The 26,409-nt window shown below is 39.9% G+C and overlaps 1 protein-coding gene across 1 annotated transcript in view; it reads right to left on the bottom strand.

Annotated features, from left to right (window-relative positions):
* Positions 1 to 23,304, bottom strand: part of RERG (RAS like estrogen regulated growth inhibitor) — a 118,750-nt gene extending 95,446 nt beyond the window's left edge. Inside the window, exons 1-2 of the mRNA XM_047743021.1 lie at positions 23,079 to 23,304; positions 19,503 to 19,666 (exon numbers count right to left, since the gene is read on the bottom strand). Coding sequence (XP_047598977.1) covers positions 19,503 to 19,563 — 61 coding nt within the window. The 5' untranslated portion in view covers positions 19,564 to 19,666; positions 23,079 to 23,304. The remainder of the gene's footprint in view (positions 1 to 19,502; positions 19,667 to 23,078) is intronic.
* Between the last annotated feature and the right edge of the window lie 3,105 nt (positions 23,305 to 26,409).

Raw genomic sequence — 26,409 nt, 5'->3', positions numbered from 1 at the left:
GCCCACTCATTTTCTTCCTGCTAAGTAGGTGACCTTTGCTCGGCTCTGGGGATGATTGTGTCTCCTGGTTCTGAAACCACTCATGGAAAATCTCTACTTACTTTCTTAACGCACAACAAGTTTGGCTGTTTTTTTTTTTTTTTTAACCTGTTGGTTTAGTTAAATCTATCAGCATTTATTTGTCTCAAATTGAACAGGGGTCAAAAGAAAATCAGTTCAGGAAGGTGGGAGGAAATCAGCGTTGGCTGCCATATGGCACCAAACAGAGGCAAGCAGATACCTAGAAGTTGCATCACAGATGATAAATACGCTATTAACACGCCATTCTCCTCCCAAGAAGGCTTGCAGCTTCGCTTACCATCTTGGGTTCCTGTCACCAAATCATACTTCAGTTGGACGTATGAACAACTTACAGTGGAGAGCCACTCAGTCAGATGGTTTGGTGTTTTATGTATCTTGAGATACTTCAAATAAGCTGGAGGGACAAGCATGTGGAAGGGACAGAGCTGTCTACCCAGCATGCTCAGTGGGTTGCCTGCAAGCTTCACCCAAAGCAACACCCTCCAAGTGTGACCTTTAACTACCTGAGGGATATGAGCCAAGGACTTCTCTCCTCCCTTCAAGGCATTTAAAATCTGGGAAGCTGCCTATTCCTCCACAATTTACATCAGTGAGCCCTCTGCAGTCAACAGTTGTGGGACAGGATCCATTTTAGTCAAGTTAGAGAGCAGCACAGGCATAGAGATGGATGGGCACAACAGCCATCCCGGGACAGGGTGTGGATGCCAAGTTTTTCTTTATTAATGGAAAAAAGAAAAATGTTTTGTTCTACCCAGGCACAGCTCTTCTGCCTCAAGAGGGGACCCTGGTTTCTTGGATGAAGAAAATTGACACGATCAGCTTGCTACAAAGGCTGGCAGAGACATGCTAGAAAATGACACCTTGTCTTAATCGTTCTTTTCCCCTGAGGAAGTATTTCTCAAGCAGACGCAAACTGAAGCACAGGCTTCATAGGAGAGACTGCACTTGGATTTTAAACCTGGTGTAAAGGTCAATCAGATCTCCTCTTCTTACGAGACTATGGACCCTGCACCCAAAACATGCTGACCTAACTCGAGGAAACACATGAGTGAAGAAGCTGCTTTTGGTGATTGGTGACTATTTTGTTTACACTGAAAACACAACCCGTGCCACCTCTCCAGGCTGAGACATCATTTTTAAAGCCCTGCAGAAGAGATGATTCCCCAGCTGCTGTCAGTACTTCATTCAAAGAAAGGGACTTTCTACATCACTGTACTGGAGAGGAAAGTGTCATCTTCAGCTTTCATTGTATGCTTTATATTTTATAAATACTGCATCATCTTTCTTAATTGCTGCCGCTGAAACAGACTAGTCCAAGGTGAGAACAAGAAGAGAAGCGAAAGCAAGGCCAGGAGCAAGGGAAAAAGTTCTAATCTTAAAACAAGATCCAGGGCTTCAATCTCACACAGAACAAGAACTGCTAACATTGCCGAGCATTACCAAGTCTCCAGGCACCATTCTAAGCGTGCTCATCGATTGGTCTACACAATACTTACAGTGACGATCAAGGCATTTTTTGTTCTGCAAGTATGTATGGAGCACTACGGTGTGGCAAACACTAGTCTGGCCGCTGGGGCCACTGCCCGGCTTGTGACACACAAAAATGCCTGCTTTCCGCAGCCAGGAAGTGGTGCAGCCAGGATTTGGGTCCAAGAAGTCTGGCTACAAGCTGTAGAATTAGTATAGTTATTAGCAAGGTATCATAAAACGTAGCCTCTTTTGGAGGCCAATGAGAATCTCATAAATCACCAAGAGTTAAATGTAAAACCATCAGGAGATAGTTGCGTTCTCTGACTGGTACGGCTGGATTGCTGACATTGACCTATTCTAGAACAGTCCGAGCAGGGCCTAAACCTGAAGAGGGGTAACACTTGCAGTCAGTGCTCCCGGGAACCCAGTCCCAGCTCTGCCATTCCCTCCATCTCTGCTTTTGGGCAGGTTGTTAAACCTCTCAGAGTCTCTGATGAGTCTACTCATGAGTCTTACTCATCAGTAAGGTAAAGATGATAACAAGACTGAAATTGCTGTATAATGGTGAGCCATTAAATGAGATGCTATAAGTATTCTGTCAAACGCCTGGTGTTCTAGAAGTAAGCTATTTTCATTACTTACTGTTTATGCGACCTCAGAGCTAGACAACAGAATGTTCTCCTGAAGCTCATTTAAGTCATCTTAGAAATGTGAGCCCGCCCCGTGTAAATGCCTGACCATCCGGACCCAGGCACACTGTCCTTAGCAGGTGTGAGCAGCAGGGAGGGCAGTGCAGAGAGAAAGGAGAGGCTGCTTCACACTCGGCCCCATTTAGCCTGACCCAGAGGCTGAGCAACCGTTAGCAGGGCAACCGATTTCTATCATCTGCCGCGAGCTTTGCTTCGGTGCCTGCCCTCAGAAAGCCCAGGTTATCTAGGGCCCATAGATAACCGAGATGCCTGAAAATCGTAAGCTGCTTTGTCCACGAGGATTTTATTTGGCCTGGGACCCCATAGCCAATGCTTTCATTCTCTTCAGCCCACAACCTCTGGCTCTATTTTCTCTGCTCTCCCTTTTCTTTCTTCCACTGTCTTCTCCCTTGGTGAGGATGTGTCCCTTGAGATATGCATGTGGTTTGAACTACTGTAGGTAGAGCCTCCTCTCCTACATGTACTGTTCTCAAAGGCAGCCCCTTCTTTCCCAAGAGGGATGTAGGACTCTAGTCCACCCAGGCCATGCTTCATTCAAATGATCACACTCTGTGATGCCCTGAACTTGGAAATGGACTAGTTGTGATTCTTCAGGATTTTCGTCATCTCCACCAAGTCTTACTTGGACTCCATTCCTGAGGTTTCACGGGCTATTTTGAACTTCAGGGTAAGGGGGCAAATCTAGACACAGACTCAGAGAACTTATGCTGGGTAGAATATACTAATTCTCAGCAGTCTCTCACTGTACGTAGCCAAAGCTTCTAGGAGCCTCAGTTTGCATGCGTAAGAATCCAAATTATTAGGCATTTACTGCTCAACAACATAAATTTACCACCTTATACTTTTATAGGTGAGAGGTCTGACTGTCATTGGGGCCTCTCTGGAGGCTGTGGGAGAGAGAATCCATTTCCCTGACTCCTCTAGCTCCCAGAGTTCACCCGGATTTTTTTTTTTTTTAGCCCATGGTCCCCTTTCTCTGTCCTTAAAGCCAACACAATCACATGTCTGTGACCATTCCTTCTTAGTCACATCTCCCTCCAGCCTCAGCCTTTGACCTCAGCCTGGGAAGGTTCTTCAATTTTTAGGACTCATGGGATTAAGATAGGTTCACCTGGACAATCTAGAATAACCTCCTGATGTCAAGGTTCATAACCTCAATCTTATTTGCAAAATCCTGTTTGCCCATTAAGATAATATACTGACAGGTTCTTGAGATTAGGTTATATGGACCATTATATTTATTCATGGTCCCAAAGCTCCCATTAATCTCACCAGCACCAAAGTCTCAAATCTCATTAACTACCTCATATAAACCAGCTTTGGGGGAGGAGGCTCTGGGTGGCAATACATGGTAGTCTTTTCCCACTGCGAATGTTTTAAAATAACACTACTGATAGTCTTTCTAGAGTTAACACATTTTGTCAAATGTTTCCATTTGGTGATGGCATTCAAAAAGACCATGAGTGGGTTTTTCATTTTGTTTTGTTTCTGTGTATGTATATCCTCATATATCTACAGCATTCCACTTCAGCCTCTCCATTCTGTCTGCAGCCCTCTATCCCAGAGTAGAGGCAGTCACATTTTTTTCTTATACTCCCATATTCTTGACTAGAGGGAAAAGCTATACATGAGACTAAACAGAGACTAGATATTAAGCCCATTCATATCTCAGAATTTTCCTGATGTTTCAAACCTAGGAAATACTACTCTTCATAGTGGGTTTTGGTTTGGAGTTTTTGGAGTAAAACTCTTAGTCAAGACACACACACACACACGCATACACATACATAGCACATGCATCAAGTAAGAGTGAAGATTTGAAAATTATCTAATTTAACTGAATGGCTAGCCCCGTATCTTTAGAATTCAGTTTTGTTTCCACCTTTATTGATATATCTCTATAGAAAAATACTCCAAGATTAAAATAAACCTAATATTTCCTGAAAACTGCTTTCTTTATTTTTGCATTTGCTCTTCAATAAAACAAATCCCTTTCACGATCATAAAATTACAGTAAATTTTGGGTCATTCAAACCACAATGTGTCAGAAATGAACCCATCAACAGTGTATACTATAAACTTGACTGAGCAGCCAAACAAAGGAATTTGGGAGACTCTGGTGAATATTCTAAAGGGAGTCAAATAAGACAGACGTGTTTACTTATTAACTATGACAATGCAACATTGCATAAATAAGAGATAGTTTTTAGAAGTCTTATTTCATGATACCTTAAATAAAATACATTTACCAAAGCTGTTTTCTCATGGTGGTTGGTTTGGGGATTTCTTAGTTCGTACTGAACAAAACCTCCTTTTTACTGAATCTGAAACAATGACCTGAAAAAAACTATATGTAAAGTTTCCACTCTGACATCACAGCTGTTCATGCCAATTATTCATCCAAAATAGCACCACCACAATGTAATTCTGAATAATCAGTTATGGGATCAAAAATAATTGGCAACAATAAACGATAGTGGTCCTCTGCATTCACAAGAAGCATCATAAACTTCAACAATATTTATTGACCTAGAAGTCTCCAGCAATAATTAATCATGAATTATTCATAGCAGATAAAGGATCTTGAGTTATCTGATGGGATCCAATCCTACCCAATCTGCCCTCACAAAATGTTTGAAGCCTTTTGGCATTTTGCCCTGTGTAGGAGCCTGATTCTTTCAGCTATTTGGTTCGTAAGAACATCTTGTATTTCAGTGAAGAAAAACAACCCTCTCCTATTGTGATAAATAATGGAGGAAATCTCTGCAATCCAATATTTTTAACACAAAACATCATTTAAAAATTTTGACTTGACTATATATTTTCCTTAATGTTGACATGCTAGGACTTTCACGTCTTTAAAAAACTTCTGAGTTTACTTTTGGGGCTCCTCCAGGTCAATTTATTAATGTATCCTCCCTTTCCACTGAGAATATTTAACGCACTTCACATTTTTCACATATTCAATGTTAGGCTCTTCTGTCTTTCTTTATAATTTCCTTCTTCCTCCCCGAGCACCTCCTTCACATACTACTAGGCCTCAAAAGCCAAATAAGGGGCTTCAGCATGAAATCATAGACAGAATTTGGAATAGAAATATTATTTTAAAAATGGAGCAGAATAAAAATGTACTATAAGGCCTTAAGATCTCTTAGTAACGGAATCACCGTCTTCTCTGTTTCAGTTGCTCCTTTTCCTCTAGTAATGGATCAAGTGAAGTAAAGTACTTTTCACAGATACTGATTGATCCAAATGAGTGTTCCCAAGTCACAAGGAAAAGACAAAGGGCTAGAGGGGAAGAAAACACTCATTGGGTATTTCTAGTATTGTGCTTGGCATTTTGTTAAAAACTTTCAGTTTGGTGGATAAAAGGACAGCCAGTGAAGGCAAACTGCCTAGGTTTGAATTAAGCTCTGCCAGCATCTAGTCACTACCTGTTGGCCCTGAGCAAATTACTTACTCTTTGGGACCTCAAGCTCCCTGTCTGCAAAAGAGGGACAGTAATAGGGCTAAATTTATGAGTAACTGTGATGATTATTTGGGTTCATGTGTGTCGTGTCCTGTAACAGTGGTTGGCTTATCATCTATGCTATAAGCATTAGGTAGGTATTACGACTGCTGATTATTATTAGAGCTCCTTTGGTTTGGATGCACAACAGCCCCCCTATAAGATGATGATTATCAAATGTTGCATTTTACTGAAGAGGAAACTGGGGCTTCCCAAAAGTAAGAAAGATGACCCCACACACACACAATGAGTAAATGATCTCCTGATCTCTTGGGCTCCAAGCCTGTGCTCTTACACTGAAGGGAATGATGACTGCTGAGCTATCTCTGGGCACCTTTAAAAGGACCTTTCCTGGGACTGGATCAGCAAAATTCCAAAAGCTCTTCTCCCTTCCTGTTATTTAGTTCCTCTTTCTTTTTTTACTTTTTTGTCCTTTCCCCCCTTCTAATTCCCAACATCAATGACATATGTGGATTGGTATGAGGAAAACATAATTTTGAAAGATAAGAACTGAGAGGGAAGTCATTTTGTTCCTCACCATAAAAATCTCATCAAACTTACAGGATTCTAGTGTTGCTGCCTCTTTCAAGGTCTCGCGGAAGTATTTTTCACTGATTTCTCTTCCTCTCCTCAATTCCTCTAGCATGTATGGCCTGAACTAAACTGTTAGAACATCTTATGTGTGATTTAAATTGCTAAATTGCATACAGCTTAATGTATAAATTTTTGATAATAAGTACTTTATCAGATTCACCAGTTGAGAACACATGAAGAGCTCCATCCTTTCTCAGAGGATCTCCTTCTACATCCCTCCCCAATTGTCTTTCCAAAAAAAAAAAAAAATCATTCTAAGATCTGTGGCTTAGATGTATCCATGCCCTGCAATTGGCATTGTGTCCATGTTAATTTCCCGGTTTTGATAAGTCATTGTGGTTTTGTGAAATGTTATCACAGGGAAGAGCTAGGTGATGGGTACATAAGAACTCTCTGTACCATTTTGCAACTCTGACAATTTTTTTTTTTAATATTTCAAGATTAAAAAAAAAAAAACTGTAAAAGTCAATCGTCCTGCTGGAACACAGACTATTTCTTACTGATTTCTAATTGTAAGTCATACATATCCAACAAAACACCAAGGTCCCTGAATATGAAGGCAATGATGTGGTTCTCTGGACTTCCCCCACAAATATTGACATTACTGATGGGAGGATGGTGAGAGTGGAAGAGTTGGGAACATAGGAGGAATTTCATAAACATTTGTAAATTGATAAGTGGGAGACATAAGAAAGCACATGTTAATTTTTGAGACTCAAGGATTCAAACGCATGGTTGCTATGCTTTTGTTTTCACCTCTTTTGGAACATGGTAGAGAAATTAATTCAAGATAAAAAAACATCTGAATGGAAAAATGTCCCAGACATTGGAACAGATAACCATTACTCATACTATCATGCGTGGTTGAGTCTTCCTTTAAAACCTCTAATTCAACGTATGTTGCCAAATGACTAGGGAGCTGGCTCAGTTGTTAGATTCAGTTGTAATTTATGGGGTTCATAATACACAAAAAAGTCAAACTGTTTTAAATAAATAAATATTCACAATTTTTCAATCTTTTTTTTTTTTTATTTTGGCTTCACCTCTTAAATTACTGCCCAATGGCATAAAACAAAAAAGAACTTTTAGAAATACTTTTAAAAACCAGGAAATGCATCACTGAGAAAAAGATGTTATCTTTCTACCCCAAACAGTGGAAACTTATGAACTTTTGTCAATACTACAGTTCTACATACCATTGCATAAGTTTTATAAATGGCACTGTCAAAGAGCAATTTGAAATCATTTTTCCAAATCATTGTTCCAAAAGGAAAACTACCTTACTTTAATATGGTTCTGTATTTGCCTTAACTTGACAGGGAGTAGAGCTTGGTGTCAATGAAAAGTTCACGGTTATGGGTTCAACTCCTATGTGGTCTGTTTACTTTCTCTCGGTAGAAAGTTCAGAACCATGGTTTTAGGCTATATGTTTAATTCCCAGACACTTAATACTACAGTGTAACTAAACCAACCCTTACTATTGCCCAACATCTCATCTCAAAAACAAAGCTCAACATATCACAGTTGAGGCATATGCTTTTTTTTTTTTTTTAACAAAACTTACCATGCTATGGGAGTAAAAAATTCTAATTGTAAGGAACTTCAGAAAAACCTCACATTTGCTTTTCCCCATAGAGTATTTCTGGCTCAACTGATCCATTCCCACTTGGATGTTAGCCTCATGAGGGCAGAAATCCCATCTGTTTTATTTACCACTGTATCACCAGTACTCAGGGCAGTGGTTGGCACTCACAGTTTCTGACAGGTAGCTGGAGAGTTGTGTGTGGACTCAAAGCTGAAAACACCTATTTCAAATGGAAATTGAGTACTTAGCAAACTTAACACAGTGGTTCCCCAAATGTGGTCCCCACAATAGCAGCATCAGCATCATCTGGGACCTTGTGAAAAATACAAGTTCTCTGACTCTACTACAGACCTCCTAAACCGGAGCCTCTGGGGATGGTGTCCTGAAACCTGTATTTGAACAAACCCTCCAGGTGATCCTGAGGTAGGCTAAAGTGTGCTAGCTACTGGTATAACCCAAGGAAGAAAAATATCTTACCAAACTCAGCTGGGATTTGAAGCAACAGTTTCAAATTACATAAATTCAGCCATTTTAGTACAGAATTGTACATACAAATCCTGGAAGAGTGTCTGAAAAGCAACCTTCTTTTTTTAAAGATTTATTTTATTTATTTATTTGAAAGAGGGAAAGTGTGTGCTCACCCTCAAGTTTGGCAAAGGGAAAGGGTGATGGAGAGAATCTCAAGCAGACTCCCCACTAAGCATGGAGCCCTTGTGGGGTTTGATCTCAAGACCCCTGAGTTCATGATCTGAGCTGAAATCAAGAGTTGGATGCTTAAAAAAAATAAATAAATAAATAAATAAATAAATAGATAAATAAAAGAGTTGAATGCTTAAATGACTGAGTCACCCAGGTGCCCCTGAAAAACAACTTTTTCGGAATAGATACTTGGACCAATAAAAGCTGATTACGGTTCTGTACTTTATATAGCAATGTACCTTGAATCCTAAGGTAAGAATGTGAGACAGAAACAAGAAATGTTAAATAAAATATTAAACAAGGGATTATAACTGTAAAATGTCCTCCCAGCTCACTCTTTCTAAGGCAAATCTAAATAGAGTTGATTTAATGAACATAGAAGTAATGTGATATGCTATTAATGTCCCCACACTTAGAGCCAAAGACCTTTGTTTTTCTTTACTGGCTATAAATTACCCAAAAAACTCACTGGGATTCTTAATCATTCCAATGAGCTTTATAATACCAAAGTGGAAAATTCTATGATTGAGTAAGAGTGTCAAGGGCCCATAATGTTCCAAAACCAACAGACTTCTAGATGACAGAAAATAGAGAAGGATGATACATATAGTAAATCCAAACGTCTCAGGATAGACCAGAAGAATAGATGAATCTAACAGAACAGTATTTAAGAGGATGAAAATAAACTTCTACACCTGGATTAAGCATTTACAAACTATAGGTTTGGGGAGATTTGACATAACAACAGCATATATTAAAAAACAAAACAAAACAATGAAAAAAACCTTTACTTGCAATCTCTCCATGAGCCAACATTGCGTCCATTGTCCCCTGGAAAGCAACAATGATCTCAGGATGTCTTAGCAAAAGCAGGGTATATTCATAGATTTACAGCTGTGCTCTGATCTGCTCTGAAATGTCTGCTTTCACTTCCAGGCCCCCCAGTGCATAGAACGCACAGATCATATAAGACAGCCAAGATGGTGCCATGACAAGAAATCACACTCTCTGCAGGGAAAATGAAGTAACTATGAGTAACTAGACGGTGGAAGAGAAAATTCAGCATGGGTCCATGCATGCTCCCTATCTTAAATGTGTTAAGGACTACCATAGGAAGAGACATTTAAAATGTCCTGTGTAACTCTGAGGGTAAACTTAAAAGCAACGAGCAGAAGCTAATGAACCACCTCTGGTTCCAAAGGTAGAGTAACACACAGGAAGAGCTGTTGTGATAGTTTTGTGTGCCAATTTGGCTGGCTAATGCATTGCCCAGTTATTTAATCAAACATTACCGTAGGAATAACTGTGCAGGTAATCTGTAGATGCGGATAACATGTGCAGTCAGTTGACTTTAAGTGAAGGAGATTAGCTTTAATAATGTGGGTGGGCCTCAACCAATTACTGGAAGACCTTTGGTGCAAAAACTGAGGTTTCCAGAGTGAAAGAAATTCTGCCATAAGATTGCAACATTAAAATTCTGCCCGAGTTTCAGGCCTACCAGCTTGCTCTACAGATTTTAGTCTTTCTAGTATAAATAAACAAACAGATAAATAAACAAACTGTGTGTGTGTGTGTGTGTGTGTGTGTCCTCATCCTGTTGGTTCTGCTTCTCTGGAACAATGACTGACAGTCCAAGGACAGAATGGTCTACGTCCAGTCATGCTAAGTTCCTATCACTAGAGATATGCAAGTGTAGGCAAGGAAACTATGTTGGTTATAATGAGGAGACCATTAGAATATATGCCTTTTAATAAAATTAAAAAGCATGTATAGAACACACTGAGTCTAACTCAATGTAATAGTTTTATTGAGGATCCTGGCTGTGTGAAATACTGTGTGAGGGTCTGGGGACATAATGATGAGTAGAAATATCTGCTCTTCTCCCTTATTGGAACGTACTTGAGTCCTGTAACATAGGCAACTACTCTAGAACACAAACATGATGGTCAACAGATACTTGTTGAAATAATAATTGAATGAAAACATATTTTAAGATCATAGGGAAATACATAGATACATATATTAAATAATGTTTGAGAAACCTTTCTATCAAAAATATTTTCATGTCTTACACTTGAATTTTTTAATAAGGGTAAGACTCGATCATCAAAAAAAAATTCTTCATGTCATGCTTCCTTCTCCAATAATGCATAAGAGTGAATTATTTTCCTAAACTCTCCTCCTGTCCAGACAGCTTACACACTAATCTTAAAGAAAAAAACCAACTCAATATTTATTCATTTCACCTATTTGAAAGGGATAACTCCCAAGGCTTAGAAACCTGCCATCTCTGAATAGTCTGTAATGCTATGTTCCGAGTGGAGGAAGACTAACAGCCAACTGTTGGACTGAGCCTGTTCGTCTGGTCTTTCACAATGGATAGCTAGCAAATTCACCATATTGCTTGTCCAAACAGAAATGTTAAGGAACATAGAGGAAGAACTACATGGACTTTGATAACAAGAGCATCATAGTAGAAAGACTAAATTCATATCACACTTGTAATTGTTCAAAGTACCTTCAAAGCCCATCCTACCTGTATTGCTATATAAATAAATAAATAAATAAGAAGCAAGCTAGCCAGCCAGCAAATGTGTGTCATTTGACAGATGAATAAAAATAGAAATGAATGGGATGAAACTAAAGTTTTAACCCCAATCCTTCCAGTTAGTAGAGTTGAGTGCTTTAAAAAAAATTATAATAATTAGATCATATTGATAGGATAGAGTGTAAAATGTTCTTTTGATAGCAAGGAGAAATTTGGGGTGCCTGGATGGTGCAGTGGGTTAAGCGTCTAACTCTTGGTTTCGGCTTAGGTCATGATCTTAGGGTTGTGAGATCATGATCTCAAGGTCTGAGACCAAGCCCCATGTCCAGCTCTGCACTCAGTGAAGAGTCTGTGGAGATTCTCTCCCTCTCCCTCTCCCTCTCCCACTCCTGTGTTCTCTCCCTCCCTCTCTTTCTCTCAAATAAATAAATAAATCTTTAAAAAAACAAACAAAACAATGAGAAATTTATTCTACAGAGGAGATGATTCATTGGTTTTCTTACACTTGATCCAATGCTGTTAAGAAATGAAATACAATAGGGGCGCCTGGGTGGCTCAGTGGGTTAAAGCCTCTGCCTTCAGCTCAAGTCATGATCTCAGGGTCTTGGGATCGAGCCCCACACTGGGCTTCCTGCTCGGCGGGGAGCCTGCTTCCCCCTCTCTCTCTGCCTGCCTTTCTGCCTACTTGTGATCTCTGTCTGTCAAATAAATAAATAAAATCTTAAAAAAAAAGAACTGAAATACGACATTACAGGGGAACTTACATACACAGGTTGCTGAGAATTTCATACGTAGCCATATTGATTGGCAACACACCCAGGAGTCCAGGAGTCCCAGGGGGCTTGATTATGTATTCGTTGTTTATTGATTACTGGAAATTTCTCATAAAAACAAAACTCATCATGTTTTACAGGGTTCATATCCTAAAATCCTAATGAGCACCTCATTTCCTAAGAAAAGGTGATCAAAATAATGTGGAAAAGAATGTGGTGATACAAAATGAAAACATGTAGTAGCAAACTTGCATGAGTCATAAACTAGGATCCTAGACTTGGCTGTGCACCGAGAAGCTGGGTGATGTCTGTAATGACCTCTCTCTCTCTCGTAGGTACGTAGAGGAACTTTACATATTTGCTTACTCAATGCTGAAATTACCTTTTCAGACTGCTTTGCCTTTATAACATAACTGCTTTCATTTTTAATGGGATGGAAGAAATTATGGCTGTTTTTCTGAAACCACATCAATTTTCAAAGGCAGCTGTAGCAACAGAGATGCGTTTGCACTGGAATTTTGGCTTCAAGGACAGTACCACTTTGAAAAATTGGCTGATTTCCCCAAACCCATAAGTTGGAGAAATACCAGGAATAAAAAGGGGAATTACATGGATGATTTACAATTTTCTTCACTCCCTTTCCTTAAAGTTAGGCCTTGTCAGTTGCCAAGAAAACAAGTTGAGATCAAAATGGAACCAAGTGATGACTGACAATTAACTACAGGAAACTATTTCAATGAATAAATTGGCCATAAATTAAAAATAAGGGACACTCCAATTTTAATAATATATTTCAGTAGAAAGAAGCAGGGACAGAGATTTGTTTTGGCTTTGAAAAACAAGTTTTGGTTTTGTTTTGTTGTGTTTTCTAGTATTGTTTCCTCCCTAACTATATTTTCCTTAAGAAAAGTCTAAGAATTGGTCATTGCCAACCTACAGAATGTTTAACTACCCACCAATGAACTGACTTTGATTTTAATTTTTCCTTTCCTTTTCCTTTTTTTCTTTTTCTTTCCTTTTTCTGAGTCCTCACCATTCTCCATCTTTGCTTTTCTTCCTGGGCATACAATAAACGTCAGTGTGACTTATAGCTTGCACCGAGGTACGGCTTTTCCACATATCCATAAGCATACACCACCAATTTGAAAATACCCTTTTGTTCCTCATGGAAGAAATAAATGAAAATTGACTCAGTTAGGCTGTTTGTCTCTTTTGGCTTTTCTATCTTTACAGGTAAAAGAAAGTATATATGCTTGAAAGCCACAGGTAACCATATCATTGCATTTTATGACAGGAAAAGAGCTAGTTTTCTAGCCGCATCCAAACTTGTCTCAATGCCAACTTCCTCCCATTTGCCCAGTCTTTTAAAAAAAAAGCAGTTATTCCTCTAACCACCAAGCATACAAAGAACCAATGGGCCTCATTTCTGGTAATCCTTCAAATTCAACAACCACCTAGGAAATGCACACACACACACACACATGCACACACTTAAACTCAGGAGGTGTGAAAGTTCTGAACCACCTGAAACACCAACTGTTCCTCTTCTTACACAGACAAATTGTGAAAGAAAATTTACCATTCAGGTTACATAATTTTAAAACAAGAATGACCAAGAACTTGAAGAGCTGATTGAGAATGTAAGTAGGTAAAAACTGTGGTACAGGACTGTTGTCAGTGTGTGGTCACATGCCCAGCTGAGGCCATTTCCTATACTTGTGGTTTTCAAACTGGACCTGGAGCCTACGGGTTATTGAAGTCACAGATCAATTTGCTACATCTTCCAATGAGTCCATTTTAGTTACTAGCTGGCTGGGGGTATCATTTTTATAATCAGACATAGATATATGACAGAGCAATATTAAATTTTGCATGTATTTTGTGAAGTTGATAAGCATGCAAAATAATTACATGATCATAATGAGATGTTTACACACTCCAAATCACCTAGATCTCTGTCATCTTCTTTTAGAAGTCCTTTGAGGGGCACCTGGGTGGCTCAGTGGGTTAAATCCTCTGCCTTTGGCTCAGGTCATGATCCCAGGGTTCTGGGATTCAGCCCCACATCGGGCTCTCTGGTCAGTGAGGAGCCTGCTTCCCCCCGACCCCCCGCCTGCCTCTGCCCACTTGTGATCTCTGTCAAATAAATAAATAAAATCTTAAAAAAAAAGAGAAGTCCTTTGAAAACAATGTTCAAGAAAGCATCATACTATACCATTAAGTCTCTATGAAGGGAATGAACTGGCATATAGCTACATATAGAGAAAAAGTTCTAAGATATGAAGGCTGAGGGGTACCTGCATGGCTCAGTTGGTTGAATGACCAACTCTTGGTTTCAGCTCGGGTCATGGTCTCAAGGTCATGAGATCGAGCTCCACATTGGGCTCCACAGTCAATGGGGATTCTGCTTGAGATTCTCTCCCTCTCCTTTTTTCCCTCCCTCGTGTGTGGGTGCTCTTTCTTTCTCTCTCAAATAAATAAATCTTTAAAATACAATAAAATACAAAGTTTGGTTCTGCAGCATAAGGAAACTGACCTACCCAAGGAACTGTTGTTATTGCTGTTTTCATTCCACGTATGTGAAATCTCATGAACATACCCCAGCCATAAAGCACGCATATATGTTAAAGCAGTATTGGGTACTTACTGGAAAAGTCATATCTAAAATCAGAATTGTCCCTGTCCTACTAAAAAATAAAATGAAAAAAGCTTTTCAAACTTTTTTATAGTTGAGAGAGAGAGAGGGAGAAAAGCAAACAAGAACAAGGAAGCAAGGAAAAGAAGGGGAAATTGAATTACTTCTCTTTGTGCCTAGGAAAAATATATCACAAGTTTGTTTGTGTTTAGCCCCCAATTTGTAGCCCAGAAATCTGAATCTATGAGCTTAAGACTTCATGGATGAGTGCATGAACCAGCTTCTGATTTAGAGGATAGCATTAACTCAATTAACTTTGAGACTAGCCCTTTCAAGAAATATATTTAGCTATGACACACAATATTTCAATTCCAAAACGAGAATGTCAACTGAGAAACTAAATTTAAAATTTCAGTGGTTTCTTTCTCAACTCCTCCCACACTTACTACAGATTTGAATAATATGAAGCCAGGAAGCATTTAAATAAATTGGGTGTGCATTCTAGGTTTTATTGCAGGTGGTGGTGCTTTAATCACTCGGAGTCTGTCAAATTATAGGCTGACACACACAAGGAAGGAAATCTATGTCCCGTATGCCATGTTATTAGTGCTCTACCCTCAGCCAGGAAGGGAAATGTTTACCCTGTTGGGCAAGAGAAGATGGGATGGGATGGGATACAGGCTCTGTGGTCTGCAGCATCCCCCAAAGTGCTCACCACGCTGAGCCAGCAACCAAGGTCCCTTGAAGACAGAACTTCAAGGTAACATTAGGCAGAAAGGGAAAGAATCCTCCCAACACAAAAGACCATGTAAATACTGATACACATATACATGCACACACACACACACACACACACACACACACCACATGTTCTTTTGGGGTTCCTTTATAAATAACACATTATTAAATTCTGCCTGTGCTGACACTTCTATGGTCAACCTGTCAACCAAAGAGTTCTGGTTAATGTTAAATTCTGTTTTAAATATAGAGGGCTTGTCTATTACCTGGGCTTAAGAAGCTGTCCACCACATACCAGAAGAACTTTCAAATTTAAGGGTGATAATTTATTGATCACACCAACATATTTCTGGCTGTTTTCCCAAGATTTGAGCCACAAGAAGTATTGTTGTGATCACCAGTAGTCAAACTGTAATTGACATTACCCAGACTTTGGTTTCAAAAGAAAAGGAAAGAGGGTGTATGTGTGTGTGTGTGTGCATGTGTGTGTGTGTGCACGCACACGTATATACATTTAGGGTATGCAGAGTTGCAATATAGAATTTTTATCTTATAAACTTTCTGGTTGTAATGAAAACCCAAATGTCCACTTGAATGTAAATGTATCTTTTATTGTATGTTTTCACTAGAAAACTTACTAATTAAAATGAGCATACCTCAGAAATCTATATTATTATAAGCTAATACTGGAGCACTTACTTTGTGCCAGGTGCTGTTCTAAAGGATTTCCATCTAATAGCTCATTCGATCCTAACAACATCTCTTAGAGATAGGCACTATTATACCCTTTTTTTTTTAAGACTTTATTTATTTATTTATTTATTTATTTGAGAGAGAGAGAGAGCATGAGCATGCAAGTAGGGGGTGAAGCAGAGGGAGAGGGAAAAGCAGATTCTGTGCTGACCATGGAGCCCATTGGGGGCTCAATCCCACAATCCTGAGATCATGACCTCAGCTGAAATTGAGAGTTGGAGGCTTAACTGACTGAACCACACAGGTGCCCCTATATTCTTTTTTATAGTTGAGGGACTTGAGAAGTTTGGTAACTTGCCAAAATTGCCATGTTCCTGCAGCTAGTAAACTGTAGAACTGGATGTCAAACCTAACAGTGACACTCCCAGATCTCCTGTTCTCAACTCCAGACTACGCTGCTCTCTGTTAGCAAGGGGACAACAGGGTTTTGCTTATCCCCAGTTCCACTTTTGTGGTGAGTGTGGGGAAAAGTAGATCATACAGGTAAGCCTAGAGGCCTCTGAAACAGTGCAATCAGAGACCCTCTGTTTCTAACTTCCCCAGATCTCAAGCTGCCTTCCCCAGGAATGACCTTCTGTCAAGAGGCATTTGAGAAAATGAGGAGCTGCTGTGACATTCTAGCAGGTATAACTTTTTACAGACTTAAAAACAAATAAACAAACAAAAAACCAAATTACTTAAAAGATTAATACAGACTACAGGACAGAAAAGTAAGCATGTGGTGTAATAACTAGGCAGAGATATCATATTTCCATATTAATAAAGAATTAGAATAAACATGAGTTCAACATTGCTATATGAAACCATAGCCAGGTTTCAAAGTTGATGGATATGAAGGACTCTGTGGTTGTTTTCACAGAACTATGAGAAAAGGTCTCAGAATTGTCTCCCATGCAACAGTCAAACAGGTACTACCTTTAACGTGAGGTGTGGTTACCAGTTCTCAGGGAGACAGTCTAATGTTGAAATAGGAAAACACTGTATCGATGACAGACAAACAGGCAATTGTTTAAGGCATGCTGTCTATCCTTGTCATTTTCACCTACATGAAAATAAATACAAATGGTAGCATGTGTGTGAAGTGGATAAAGAAGCCAGCCCAAAGAACATGCATTAAGAATCACAGGACATTACATTTAGAAAGGACCTTAGTGAACAAGTCCAACTTCTGCATTTTACATAAAATAAACCAGGGTTAGCGGAATTTGGATTGTGTGTGTAAGTATATCTTCAGCTCTGGGCATCACCCCTAGAGAGAATGTACGGAGTGAGAAGACATGAAATGGGTATGTAGGACCCTGAGAGCCCTGGGTTTTGAGAGGCAGGTCGATGAAGAGCCCCCATGAAGGCAGCTGGTGTGGGGCAATGGAGAGGTAGCAAGAAAGCCAAGAAGCTCATGAGGTCATGAGAGCATGGGAGGGAAGGAATTTTAGGAAAGACTGAGTGGTTGTGTTCAATGGTAAAAGGAGTCCTAAGAAGATCAGAACTAGGAAATATGCATTAGATTTGTTCGTTATTGATCAGTGGTGACCTGAGCAAAAGCAGTTTCAGGCTCATGATTATAGTGGAAGAGAATGAGAGGTAAAATAGTATGATAGAACTTAAGATAGTAAGATAGTAAGTCAGCCCACATTCCACAAGCCTGGAGAAAAGAAAAAGATGGTACAGTGGTCAAAGAAATCCTTATGGGAAAACAGTTGGTAGAGCATGAGAGGAATAATTGAAGCAGTCATCAAACCAACATAAGGGAAGATGAAAGAATTGGGTAGAGGTCAGACTGAGAGATGAACCTTGAAAAGAGGGTGTACAGAGCTTACAGAGACAGTAGAGATGGGAAAGGGATGGCTATAATACAACTAGGTAGTTCTTCAACCAAATTTTAATTTTTATGCTTAACTTTTCCAGCCATGTGGAGTTTATTTTGGTGAATGATCAAAGTTCTAAAAATTCTCTTCTTTGACTGCCTATGTTAAGGTTTGAATGAATGAGTAATCAACAGGGAGCCCCAGGCCTAGACCCTCCACTCACGAAGGACTCAGACAAGCTATTGTTGGCAGCACAGTCTCCCACACATGCCCTTCCCTTCATCCTCCACTCACTGGAACAAGTTTTCTCATTCTCCAGATCCTTCCACCAGCTATGGAAATTAGGTTCTCATGCCATTGGGAAACACTGAGGAGATTGATGGGGAGGAGTTCAACTATCTTCAATCTTGTGAAGCCTGGCACGTTTAAAGCCTTGCCAACTATCTATTTTCTTTGCTTGGTTTTTGCCACAGGCAAGAATGAGCAATAAGAAGGAAGAGTGATGGCAGAAAAGAGCACTCTTAGAAAATGAAAAGAAAAAGAGAGAGAGAGAGAGAGAGAGGCTTAGAATAGGGAAGATTTACTGCTGAACTTAAACCAGAGAGCTAGTTAGGAAAGAGTGGTTGGTCACAGAATTAAAAGCTACTCATGTGTGTTTATTTAAGATTATGTGGATTACCTATTACATTGGATGACCCAAATGGGTTTCCCTCTACAAAGGTGCTCCTACTAGATATCTGTGTGAGTCCTTTCCTGAGAACCATGAACCCTGTGTGCAAAGTCAATTATGGTTCTTTCCTCCAGGAAGACAGTGAGACAACGTGGTCTGAAAAGCCATGTTGCCCTTAGATTTTAACAACATCGGCTTCAGCATTATTCTTTAGTTATAAAGTCTGAGATACATTTTTCAAAACTGGATTAGATACATTTTCATATCCATCCTTTCCCCCTTAATCTTAAAGGTATGTAAGACTTTTCTTAGGTGAGGAATGAAAAAGATTGTCTCTGAATTAGTATATACCACAATAGATCATTTAAATTCACTCCAGAGGTGCTGGCAAGAGCTGTCTTGCTGGAGCTCATGCATTTTACCTTTTCCCCAACCCCTCCCCCCAATTTTAGAAGTGTTGGGTAATAATGCAATTCTGTTTCTTGAAAGGATATATTCATTCAACAGGCATTTTTTTTAAAGCACCAAACATGCGTGACATTGGTCTGGGTGCTGCAAACGTCAAGATGAATGAGATATAAAATTGGCCCCTTGGCATCTTGTAAAGAGGAACAAGAGAAAATGTAAATACTTTTTTCGTTTCCACAATCTGATTTCTTTGGAGGTTTGTTTTATACCCTTCCTCAGAATACCAAAACCTATGATATATCCATTGCCTTGTGTATCATCAGCAGACCTGTCATCATCAATAAGCAGAAACGTAAATAAAACTGGTCATGCAAAAGGAAAGTTCTAGATAAAGAGAGAGACTTCATCTAAAAGAGCAACACATGACACTACGAGAAATGCCAACCACCCTTCTGTCTAATTCTAGGAGGCAGTATCAAAGAAACACACACACACATCCCCTACAACTACAACAAAAAAACTTACCTGATTTGCCCACACCTGCTCTCCCAAATATTGCCAGCTTGACCTCTGCACTTTTAGCCATGCTGAGTGTTGGTAGATAATTCACTGTCGTGCACACTGAGGAGCTGAGAAAATCGTTTTGGCTCCAGCCTTTGGATTCACCATATCATTGTAAATCTGCAGTCCTGAAACCAAAGAGATTTGGGAATTCCTAAGTGACTGGAGAAAGGAATTCATATTTGTGAAGCACCTTCTCCCTACCAGCCACAACTCACTTTATCATCATCTTCCTCCACGGCAATCCCGTGAAAGGGTTATAGTCATTTATTGCAAACTAGTCAACTGATAAGTGGTAGATCCATGACCTGAACATAGATCTCTTTGGTTCTAAAACATATGCATTTTCATACCCAACAGCATTGCCTAAGGTGTTTTTTATGAAGGCATTGTCTTTGGATCACTAATGGATAACAAATAGTTGAAGTGTGTGAATATGTGTATTTACCATGTGTCTATACATACCCAATACGCAACAAACGGGATGGGGAAAGTCACATTTAGAAGTCTTTCTTTTCCTGAGGGCTGAATAATATACATTCATCTTCATCCATCCTACTGTAATGATTGGATTTGCACTTCAAGGTTAAATTTTAGCTCAGTTCACACTAGGTCCCATGATTGAGACATCTGACAGACATCCATGTTCCAGGAATTGATATACAATATCTACTTTATCTCCTTATATTTTTCTGGGCACAACACCCCTGGTATACAAAAGATAAATGCCATGACTCAACCTCGGATTCCTTTTCTATGACAACCTGAACACTCAACACTGCTCTAACACTTAGAAAATGACATTGCATACGATGTAAGCATATGTGATATAGGGGCAGTGCTTTAGGAATGACACCTAGGTTCTTAGTACCATGAATATGTAAAGCTGGGAACAGCCTTGGGTTAACCAAAGGAATCCTCCAGCCATGGCCAGAATCCTTCCTTGAGATCAGACAACACCTTGTGTCTGATTGGCCACTTTCAGATACCTGAGGTCAGAGCTGGTGACATTACTTCAACTTTTTATTTATGTTCAGCCAGAAGCCTTCAAGTAGCCTAACAGTTATTAGGACCCTTGGCCCCATCCTAGGCTACTACTTCCTAAGAAAATGAGACCTGGCATCTTCCCTTGTTCCTCATGAGCTGTACGGTTTTGTTTTGTCTTGGTTTGTTCTTGACTCTCGCCTTCTCTCTTCACCACATGGAGCCCTCTTTGCTGGCACTCGCCTCTTAATCACTAAAAACATGGCATCCACTGCATTCACTCCTTGAGATAGGGCCTGACAAACTCACCCACCAAGGTTCACTGAGATTCTCCCCATTCTTTGTTTAGCTGGCATTGTGGCTGTACAAGTACTCACAGCAAGACTCACAACTCTCACAGGAACTGCAGACTCCCTCGTTCTGAACTTCTGTAGTTAGTGTTTGAAACCTATATATAAGACTTGACTCTCATCCTTGTTAAACTTAATCACATCAGTGATTCATTCATTTCATCTTTTTTTTTTTCAGTCTGCAAAGATATTTTTACAACACGAATCTGTTATCTAAATGTGTAAACGGCTCCTGCCAATGTTTTGTCATCTACAACTTTTCAAAGGAGCGTCTCAACAGAAAGAAAAAAGTAAAAATCCTGCTGAAAAAGGATTTCTACAAAGACGTGAACATGTAATTGTTTTCTTCATTAGGCATCTTAGCCATCAACTTGTACCTAACGAATTTTGTACTTGCTGATTTCCAAAGGGTGAGAACTTCCTCTGAAGGATAAAAAGGTCAACATTGACATTCGCTATTGTTTACCTCACCCCCAATAACAACAACAACAACAACAAAATTTCTCTGTAATCATTTATAGTTGGAAAACCAGAAGCTTTAACATCTGCAATTTGTCCAGGCCCATACTTTTGGCTCAAGATAAAAGAATTTCCTTATTTGTCATTTTACATGTATTCACTATGGAAAGGCCCTTGTTTAAAGTTCCGTGCTTCATTTCAGAACATCACAAAAGCATAATATATGGAGATATATAACTACATAAATTCTAAATAAGAATGACAAGCATTTCTTTGAAACATAGACCATGCAAGGGTCTGGAGCTTGTATAAACAACAGTTTGTTACTTCATGCAAAATTGTTCATTCCCATGCACATAAAACCTAAGTAATTATCTATCTTATTTATAGTTCCTGAAAGTAGTCATCAGATGTGATTTTTAAAAAACATTTGTTAAGTCAAATATTTCATTAACTCCCAAATGGCCTTAGAGGTATAGGAATTTCACATAAGAAAGAGAAATTGTGTAGGGCAATTTTTTCACTTATGAAGGTACAGATGCTTATTGTCAACCTTATGCTTAGAAAAATCACTTAAAGGAAGACACAAACTGACATGCGTCTTTCAACAGTTTGTTTTTCACATATAAAATGTGATGTTACATTTGACAAAGATATAAAACAAAGATAAATGTGTAAATTGTAATAAGTGACCTTTTGCCAATTTCTGATGTTCAAAATAATTTATAATCCAAGACCTTCCATAACATGGACCTAAAAACATTTGTTTTAATATTATTGTATGGAAATATTCTGGCTGGGTCTAGAAGTTGCCATTTACTTATTATGTGGACAGTGCTTTACTAAGACAAAAAGTTCTGAGCTTGTATCACCCCTAAAGCTAAAATCACACATAGATATTTAAGAGATTTAAGGCATAGTGATTTTTCCCCCCTAAACATAAAGGAACTAAAAGTAAGCTTAGAAAGAAGAAAAAAAGGAGCTGGCCTCCATACTATGTTATTACTAATATATTCATTGATCATTCCACAATTGTGCTAAGCACAGACAAAAGTGGCTACCTTCCAGGAGCTTATGATCTGTTAGACCTGTGACATTTAAGACACCAATAACCTGATTTTTTTTTACATTTATTGAAAGAAAGATTTCATTCATAATTCCCAATACTATACTTCAAAATTCCTGCTTTCCACTTCCTCTTTGGGGAGTTAAAAAAAAGCAAGCATCTTTATAAGGTAACAGTTTTTCTAACTTCTGTATTTATCATCAAAATAAAGCACAGCCATTCAGGCAAGCAAAGCATCTAGTCTGGCCATGGGAATGAGAGCCTCTTGCCTAGCTCCGAAATCAAGTTCTCCTCTTCTGGCTACCGGGAACGCTCCCTCATCTTGCAACGCAGCACCCACAGCGACAAGGTTAATCGTGCAAGAACCCTGGTGATAGCTTAGCTCCAAAAGCAACAGGTATCCTAGAATGATCAACAGGCCCATCGTGGACTGCAGGTCACTTGCTCTCAACCTGGAGAGAAACGCAGCCTAAGTCAAAAAGGGCATTCTCAGTCTCAGCTCCGAGGGCGCTGTCAAGCCCTGCGCTCCGCGCTCACATCCCCTCCCAGCGAACCCCGCAGCCGCCGTGGGAAGACGCGGGGACCAGGAGAACCGACCCAGAGGCCAAGCGTTCAGGGGCTCTCAAGGGTCTGCAGAAAGTCGTCCCGAAAGAGCCACCTGGGCACGTGCGTGACACTCACCTGTTCACACTCTCCAGGCCCCGGAGAGCCGCGGTCCCCTGCAAGTTCAGGATCGGTCCCCCGGGACCGCGAAGCCCTCCCACGCCGCGCCGCCCAGTCTGCGGCTTGCGTTTCCGAGGCGCGGGTCCGCGATCGCGCGTGGGAGCCGCCGCAGCAGCTGCGAAGACCGACCGACCGGTAACGGGGTCTCCGCGCTCTCGCTCTCCAGGACCAGCGGCGGAGGGACTGCGGCAGGACGGGAGCTCAGCCCGGCCGGGGCCGCCGCTCCGCCGCCAGGATGCTGCAGTGCGGCGCGTCGGCGCCCCCTACTGGGGCCAGAGGCCGGTTCCTCCCGCGACACCGCCTCCCCGCCGGGAGAGAGGAGACGCATCCGTTCCGCGCGCGCGTGCTGCCCCAGGGCTGCCTTCCCTTTCCCCTGCTGGTCCCTGGCCCCTAGGTTCTCGCTGAAGGACTCTCTCTGTTAAAACTTTGCGTGTGAAAGCATCGCTCCGTGGGGTTTCCCATTCCTTCCTTCTGATGATGCTCACAACATCCCCTTGAGGTACCTTTGATTCTCCCCATGTTACCCAACAGGAAATTGAAAGAGGAGATAAATAACTTGTCCAAGGCTAGTAAATGGTTGGAATGAAATCCAGGCCGGATTGGAAGCTGAGAGATGCTAGGAGCGATATAAATACTGAATTCGACTGAAATGTATAGCTCTCTATTTGACAAAGTTCCAAAGCCTTCGTCTTCTCCTTACATGCTCAGTCTTTGTAGTGTTCGAATAGAAGTCACACTCCACAGTCCTCCAGACCTAACGAAAATGATTGATATTGATGCCGTGCTCGACCTGCTTTCATCTCTCCTCGCGTTTGATATTTACACCCTCCCTTGGGGTAAGCACTAGTATAATTATTAGCCTTTCACAGATGAGAAAGTACCCACTGCAGGAGTACTTGGTGGGAGAGATGTAACCATGGAGGCAGTTTCCAAGGCCAGTGCTGACCCCACAACCCACACCTGGATAAGATGAGCCAATTTGGGGTCTTATAGCCTGTTATCTGTCATCACGTTGCATCGTACTCATTTTTCTTTCATCTTCTCCTTTAAACCTGAACTTCCTGAATGTTGAGATCTATTGTATGTATCCCTGGATTTCCAGCCTCTACCAGCGTGCCTGGAGCCTCGTGAATATTCAAGAGACAAGGTGTTGAGTGAATGAAAAGAAAGAACAAGTTGTGACCAGATATGTTTGATTTCTCTTACATAGTTTGCAATAGAATAGTGATAAAAATTGAATGTATAATGGGCCTGAAGTTTCGTAAAGAAGGCTGAGAAAGAGATTTCATCATCTTGGCATACAGGAAGTTTTTATGATGTCTGGGATGTGGAAAGACTTGTCTCTCTAGCTTATATAGAATTTTATAGAAACCCAATTACATGGAATTTCGTGGCATTTCTGTTCAGGGCTAACATGTTACATTCTTCCCCTATATGCCCCAAGTTCTATATGCCTGAACATGTATGTATATATGTGTATTTGTGTGTGCGTGTGTGTGTGTGTGTGTGTGCATTTCTGCAGACTTAAGTTGAAATGTCTACTTTGCCACCCTTCTTGAATGGAGTAATTGAAAAGTCCCCGAACTACGCCTTTTTTGAAGCATTTCTTTGGGATCTTGTCTATGCAAAGTGTTTCTCACCATTTTCCCACTTAGTCAATATAGGTCAGCGCTCCTCTGTCAACTAGGGGAGCTCTTGCCTCCGTGTTTCCAGTTCTTGATGTACTATACCAAGAGAGATGAATAACTAACTGGACCCTGAACCCATTGTGTTGTATCTTCGGTGTGATGCCTGTATTCAATGGGAGTGTTTCCTTTGTCTCAAAAGCAGAAAAACGGAGCCACTCCCCATTATGATTCTTGCTCCATGAATCAGTAAGAAAGACAGAGGACAGTTTGCACTTACAAATCCTCCATATTCCTTGCTAAGGAGAGGTCTTCTCATACTTAAGTCCGTTAGCCTGGCTCCTGGCTTAAGCTAAAACATTTAACATCTAACTAGTAAATGAATTGTCAGTATAAACCCAAAACACAATAAAAACTGGAATTGTGTGTGTGTGTGTGTGTGTGTGTGTGTGCAGATGGTAATCATGCTTATTGTAGATTAAATAAGTAGTAGAAAAAATACAAAGAAATAGGAAATCACCCCCAAAATCACACTATCCAGAAATAACCGCCTTTTCTATGAGAGGACCCTCATTGTTACCATAAGAGAACAGAGATGGATCAAATAGCATTACAGCTATGCTAAGTGCTACTGTTCTTTTTTAACAAATAAATAAGTGCTATTTTTAATTTAAAAATACACTTAATAAAGCAGAAGATAAAGAAATTAAAGCCACCCTTAAATGGTGGCTTCAGATGCTTTCTTATCTCACAAGTTATTTTATGTTTGAGATTGTTCTGAGGTTAAAACTACACAGAATGAGATCTGAATTAATTATGCTTAACCATATATTCATTTTTATTTTTTTCATATTTATATATTTATATGGTTTATATTTAACCATTTATTTGTTTTAGTCAATATCATTATCATTTAAGAAGAAGGAAATTAAAAATAAATAAATAGGGACGCCTGGGTGGCTCAGTGGGTTAAGCCGCTGCCTTCGGCTCAGGTCATGATCCCAGCGTCCTGGGATCGAGTCCCACATTGGACTCCTTGCTCAACAGGGAGCCTGCTTCTCCCTCTGCCTCTGCCTGCCACTCTATCTGCTTGTGCTCACTCTCGCTCTCTCTCTCTCTGACAAATAAATAAATAAAATCTTAAAAATAAATAAATAAATAAATAAATAAAGGAGGAAATTAGCTGTCTGTCCTCTTATGTCTCTCACTTCCACTTCCTTCTTTCTATATTTTTATTTCTGTACTTTTTTATTGTCAGGATATATAATATTTGCCTTTGTTCTATATTTCTAATTCCCAGAGTGATCTCAATTTAGTTCTATATTTAAATGGGATACATTTATTTAATTGTTTTGCCATAATTTTTCTATTACTTACTTTTTATTTTGATTAGTCCTTTCATTTCTTCATTAAGCAAGGTTTTCAAGAAGGTCTTATAGATGCTATATCATATAATTGAAAATACCCATCCCTTCCTTTCCCCGTTTTCAATTTATTTTGTAATTACCCTACTTTGGTTTACATGATCTTTTCCTCTTTTTCTTCCTGTGTAACATATTTTGTAGTTCTTATATTGTTTATTTTTAAAATCTAAACATCAGGGGCACCTGGGTGGCTCAGTGGGTTAAAGCCTCTGCCTTCGGCTCAGGTCATGATCTCGGGGT

This window comes from Lutra lutra, chromosome 8, assembly GCF_902655055.1.
Source record: "Lutra lutra chromosome 8, mLutLut1.2, whole genome shotgun sequence".
NCBI lineage: Eukaryota > Metazoa > Chordata > Mammalia > Carnivora > Mustelidae > Lutra > Lutra lutra.
The sequence above is the reverse complement of the archived record's forward strand: the minus strand, read 5'-3'. Positions and strand labels throughout refer to the sequence as shown.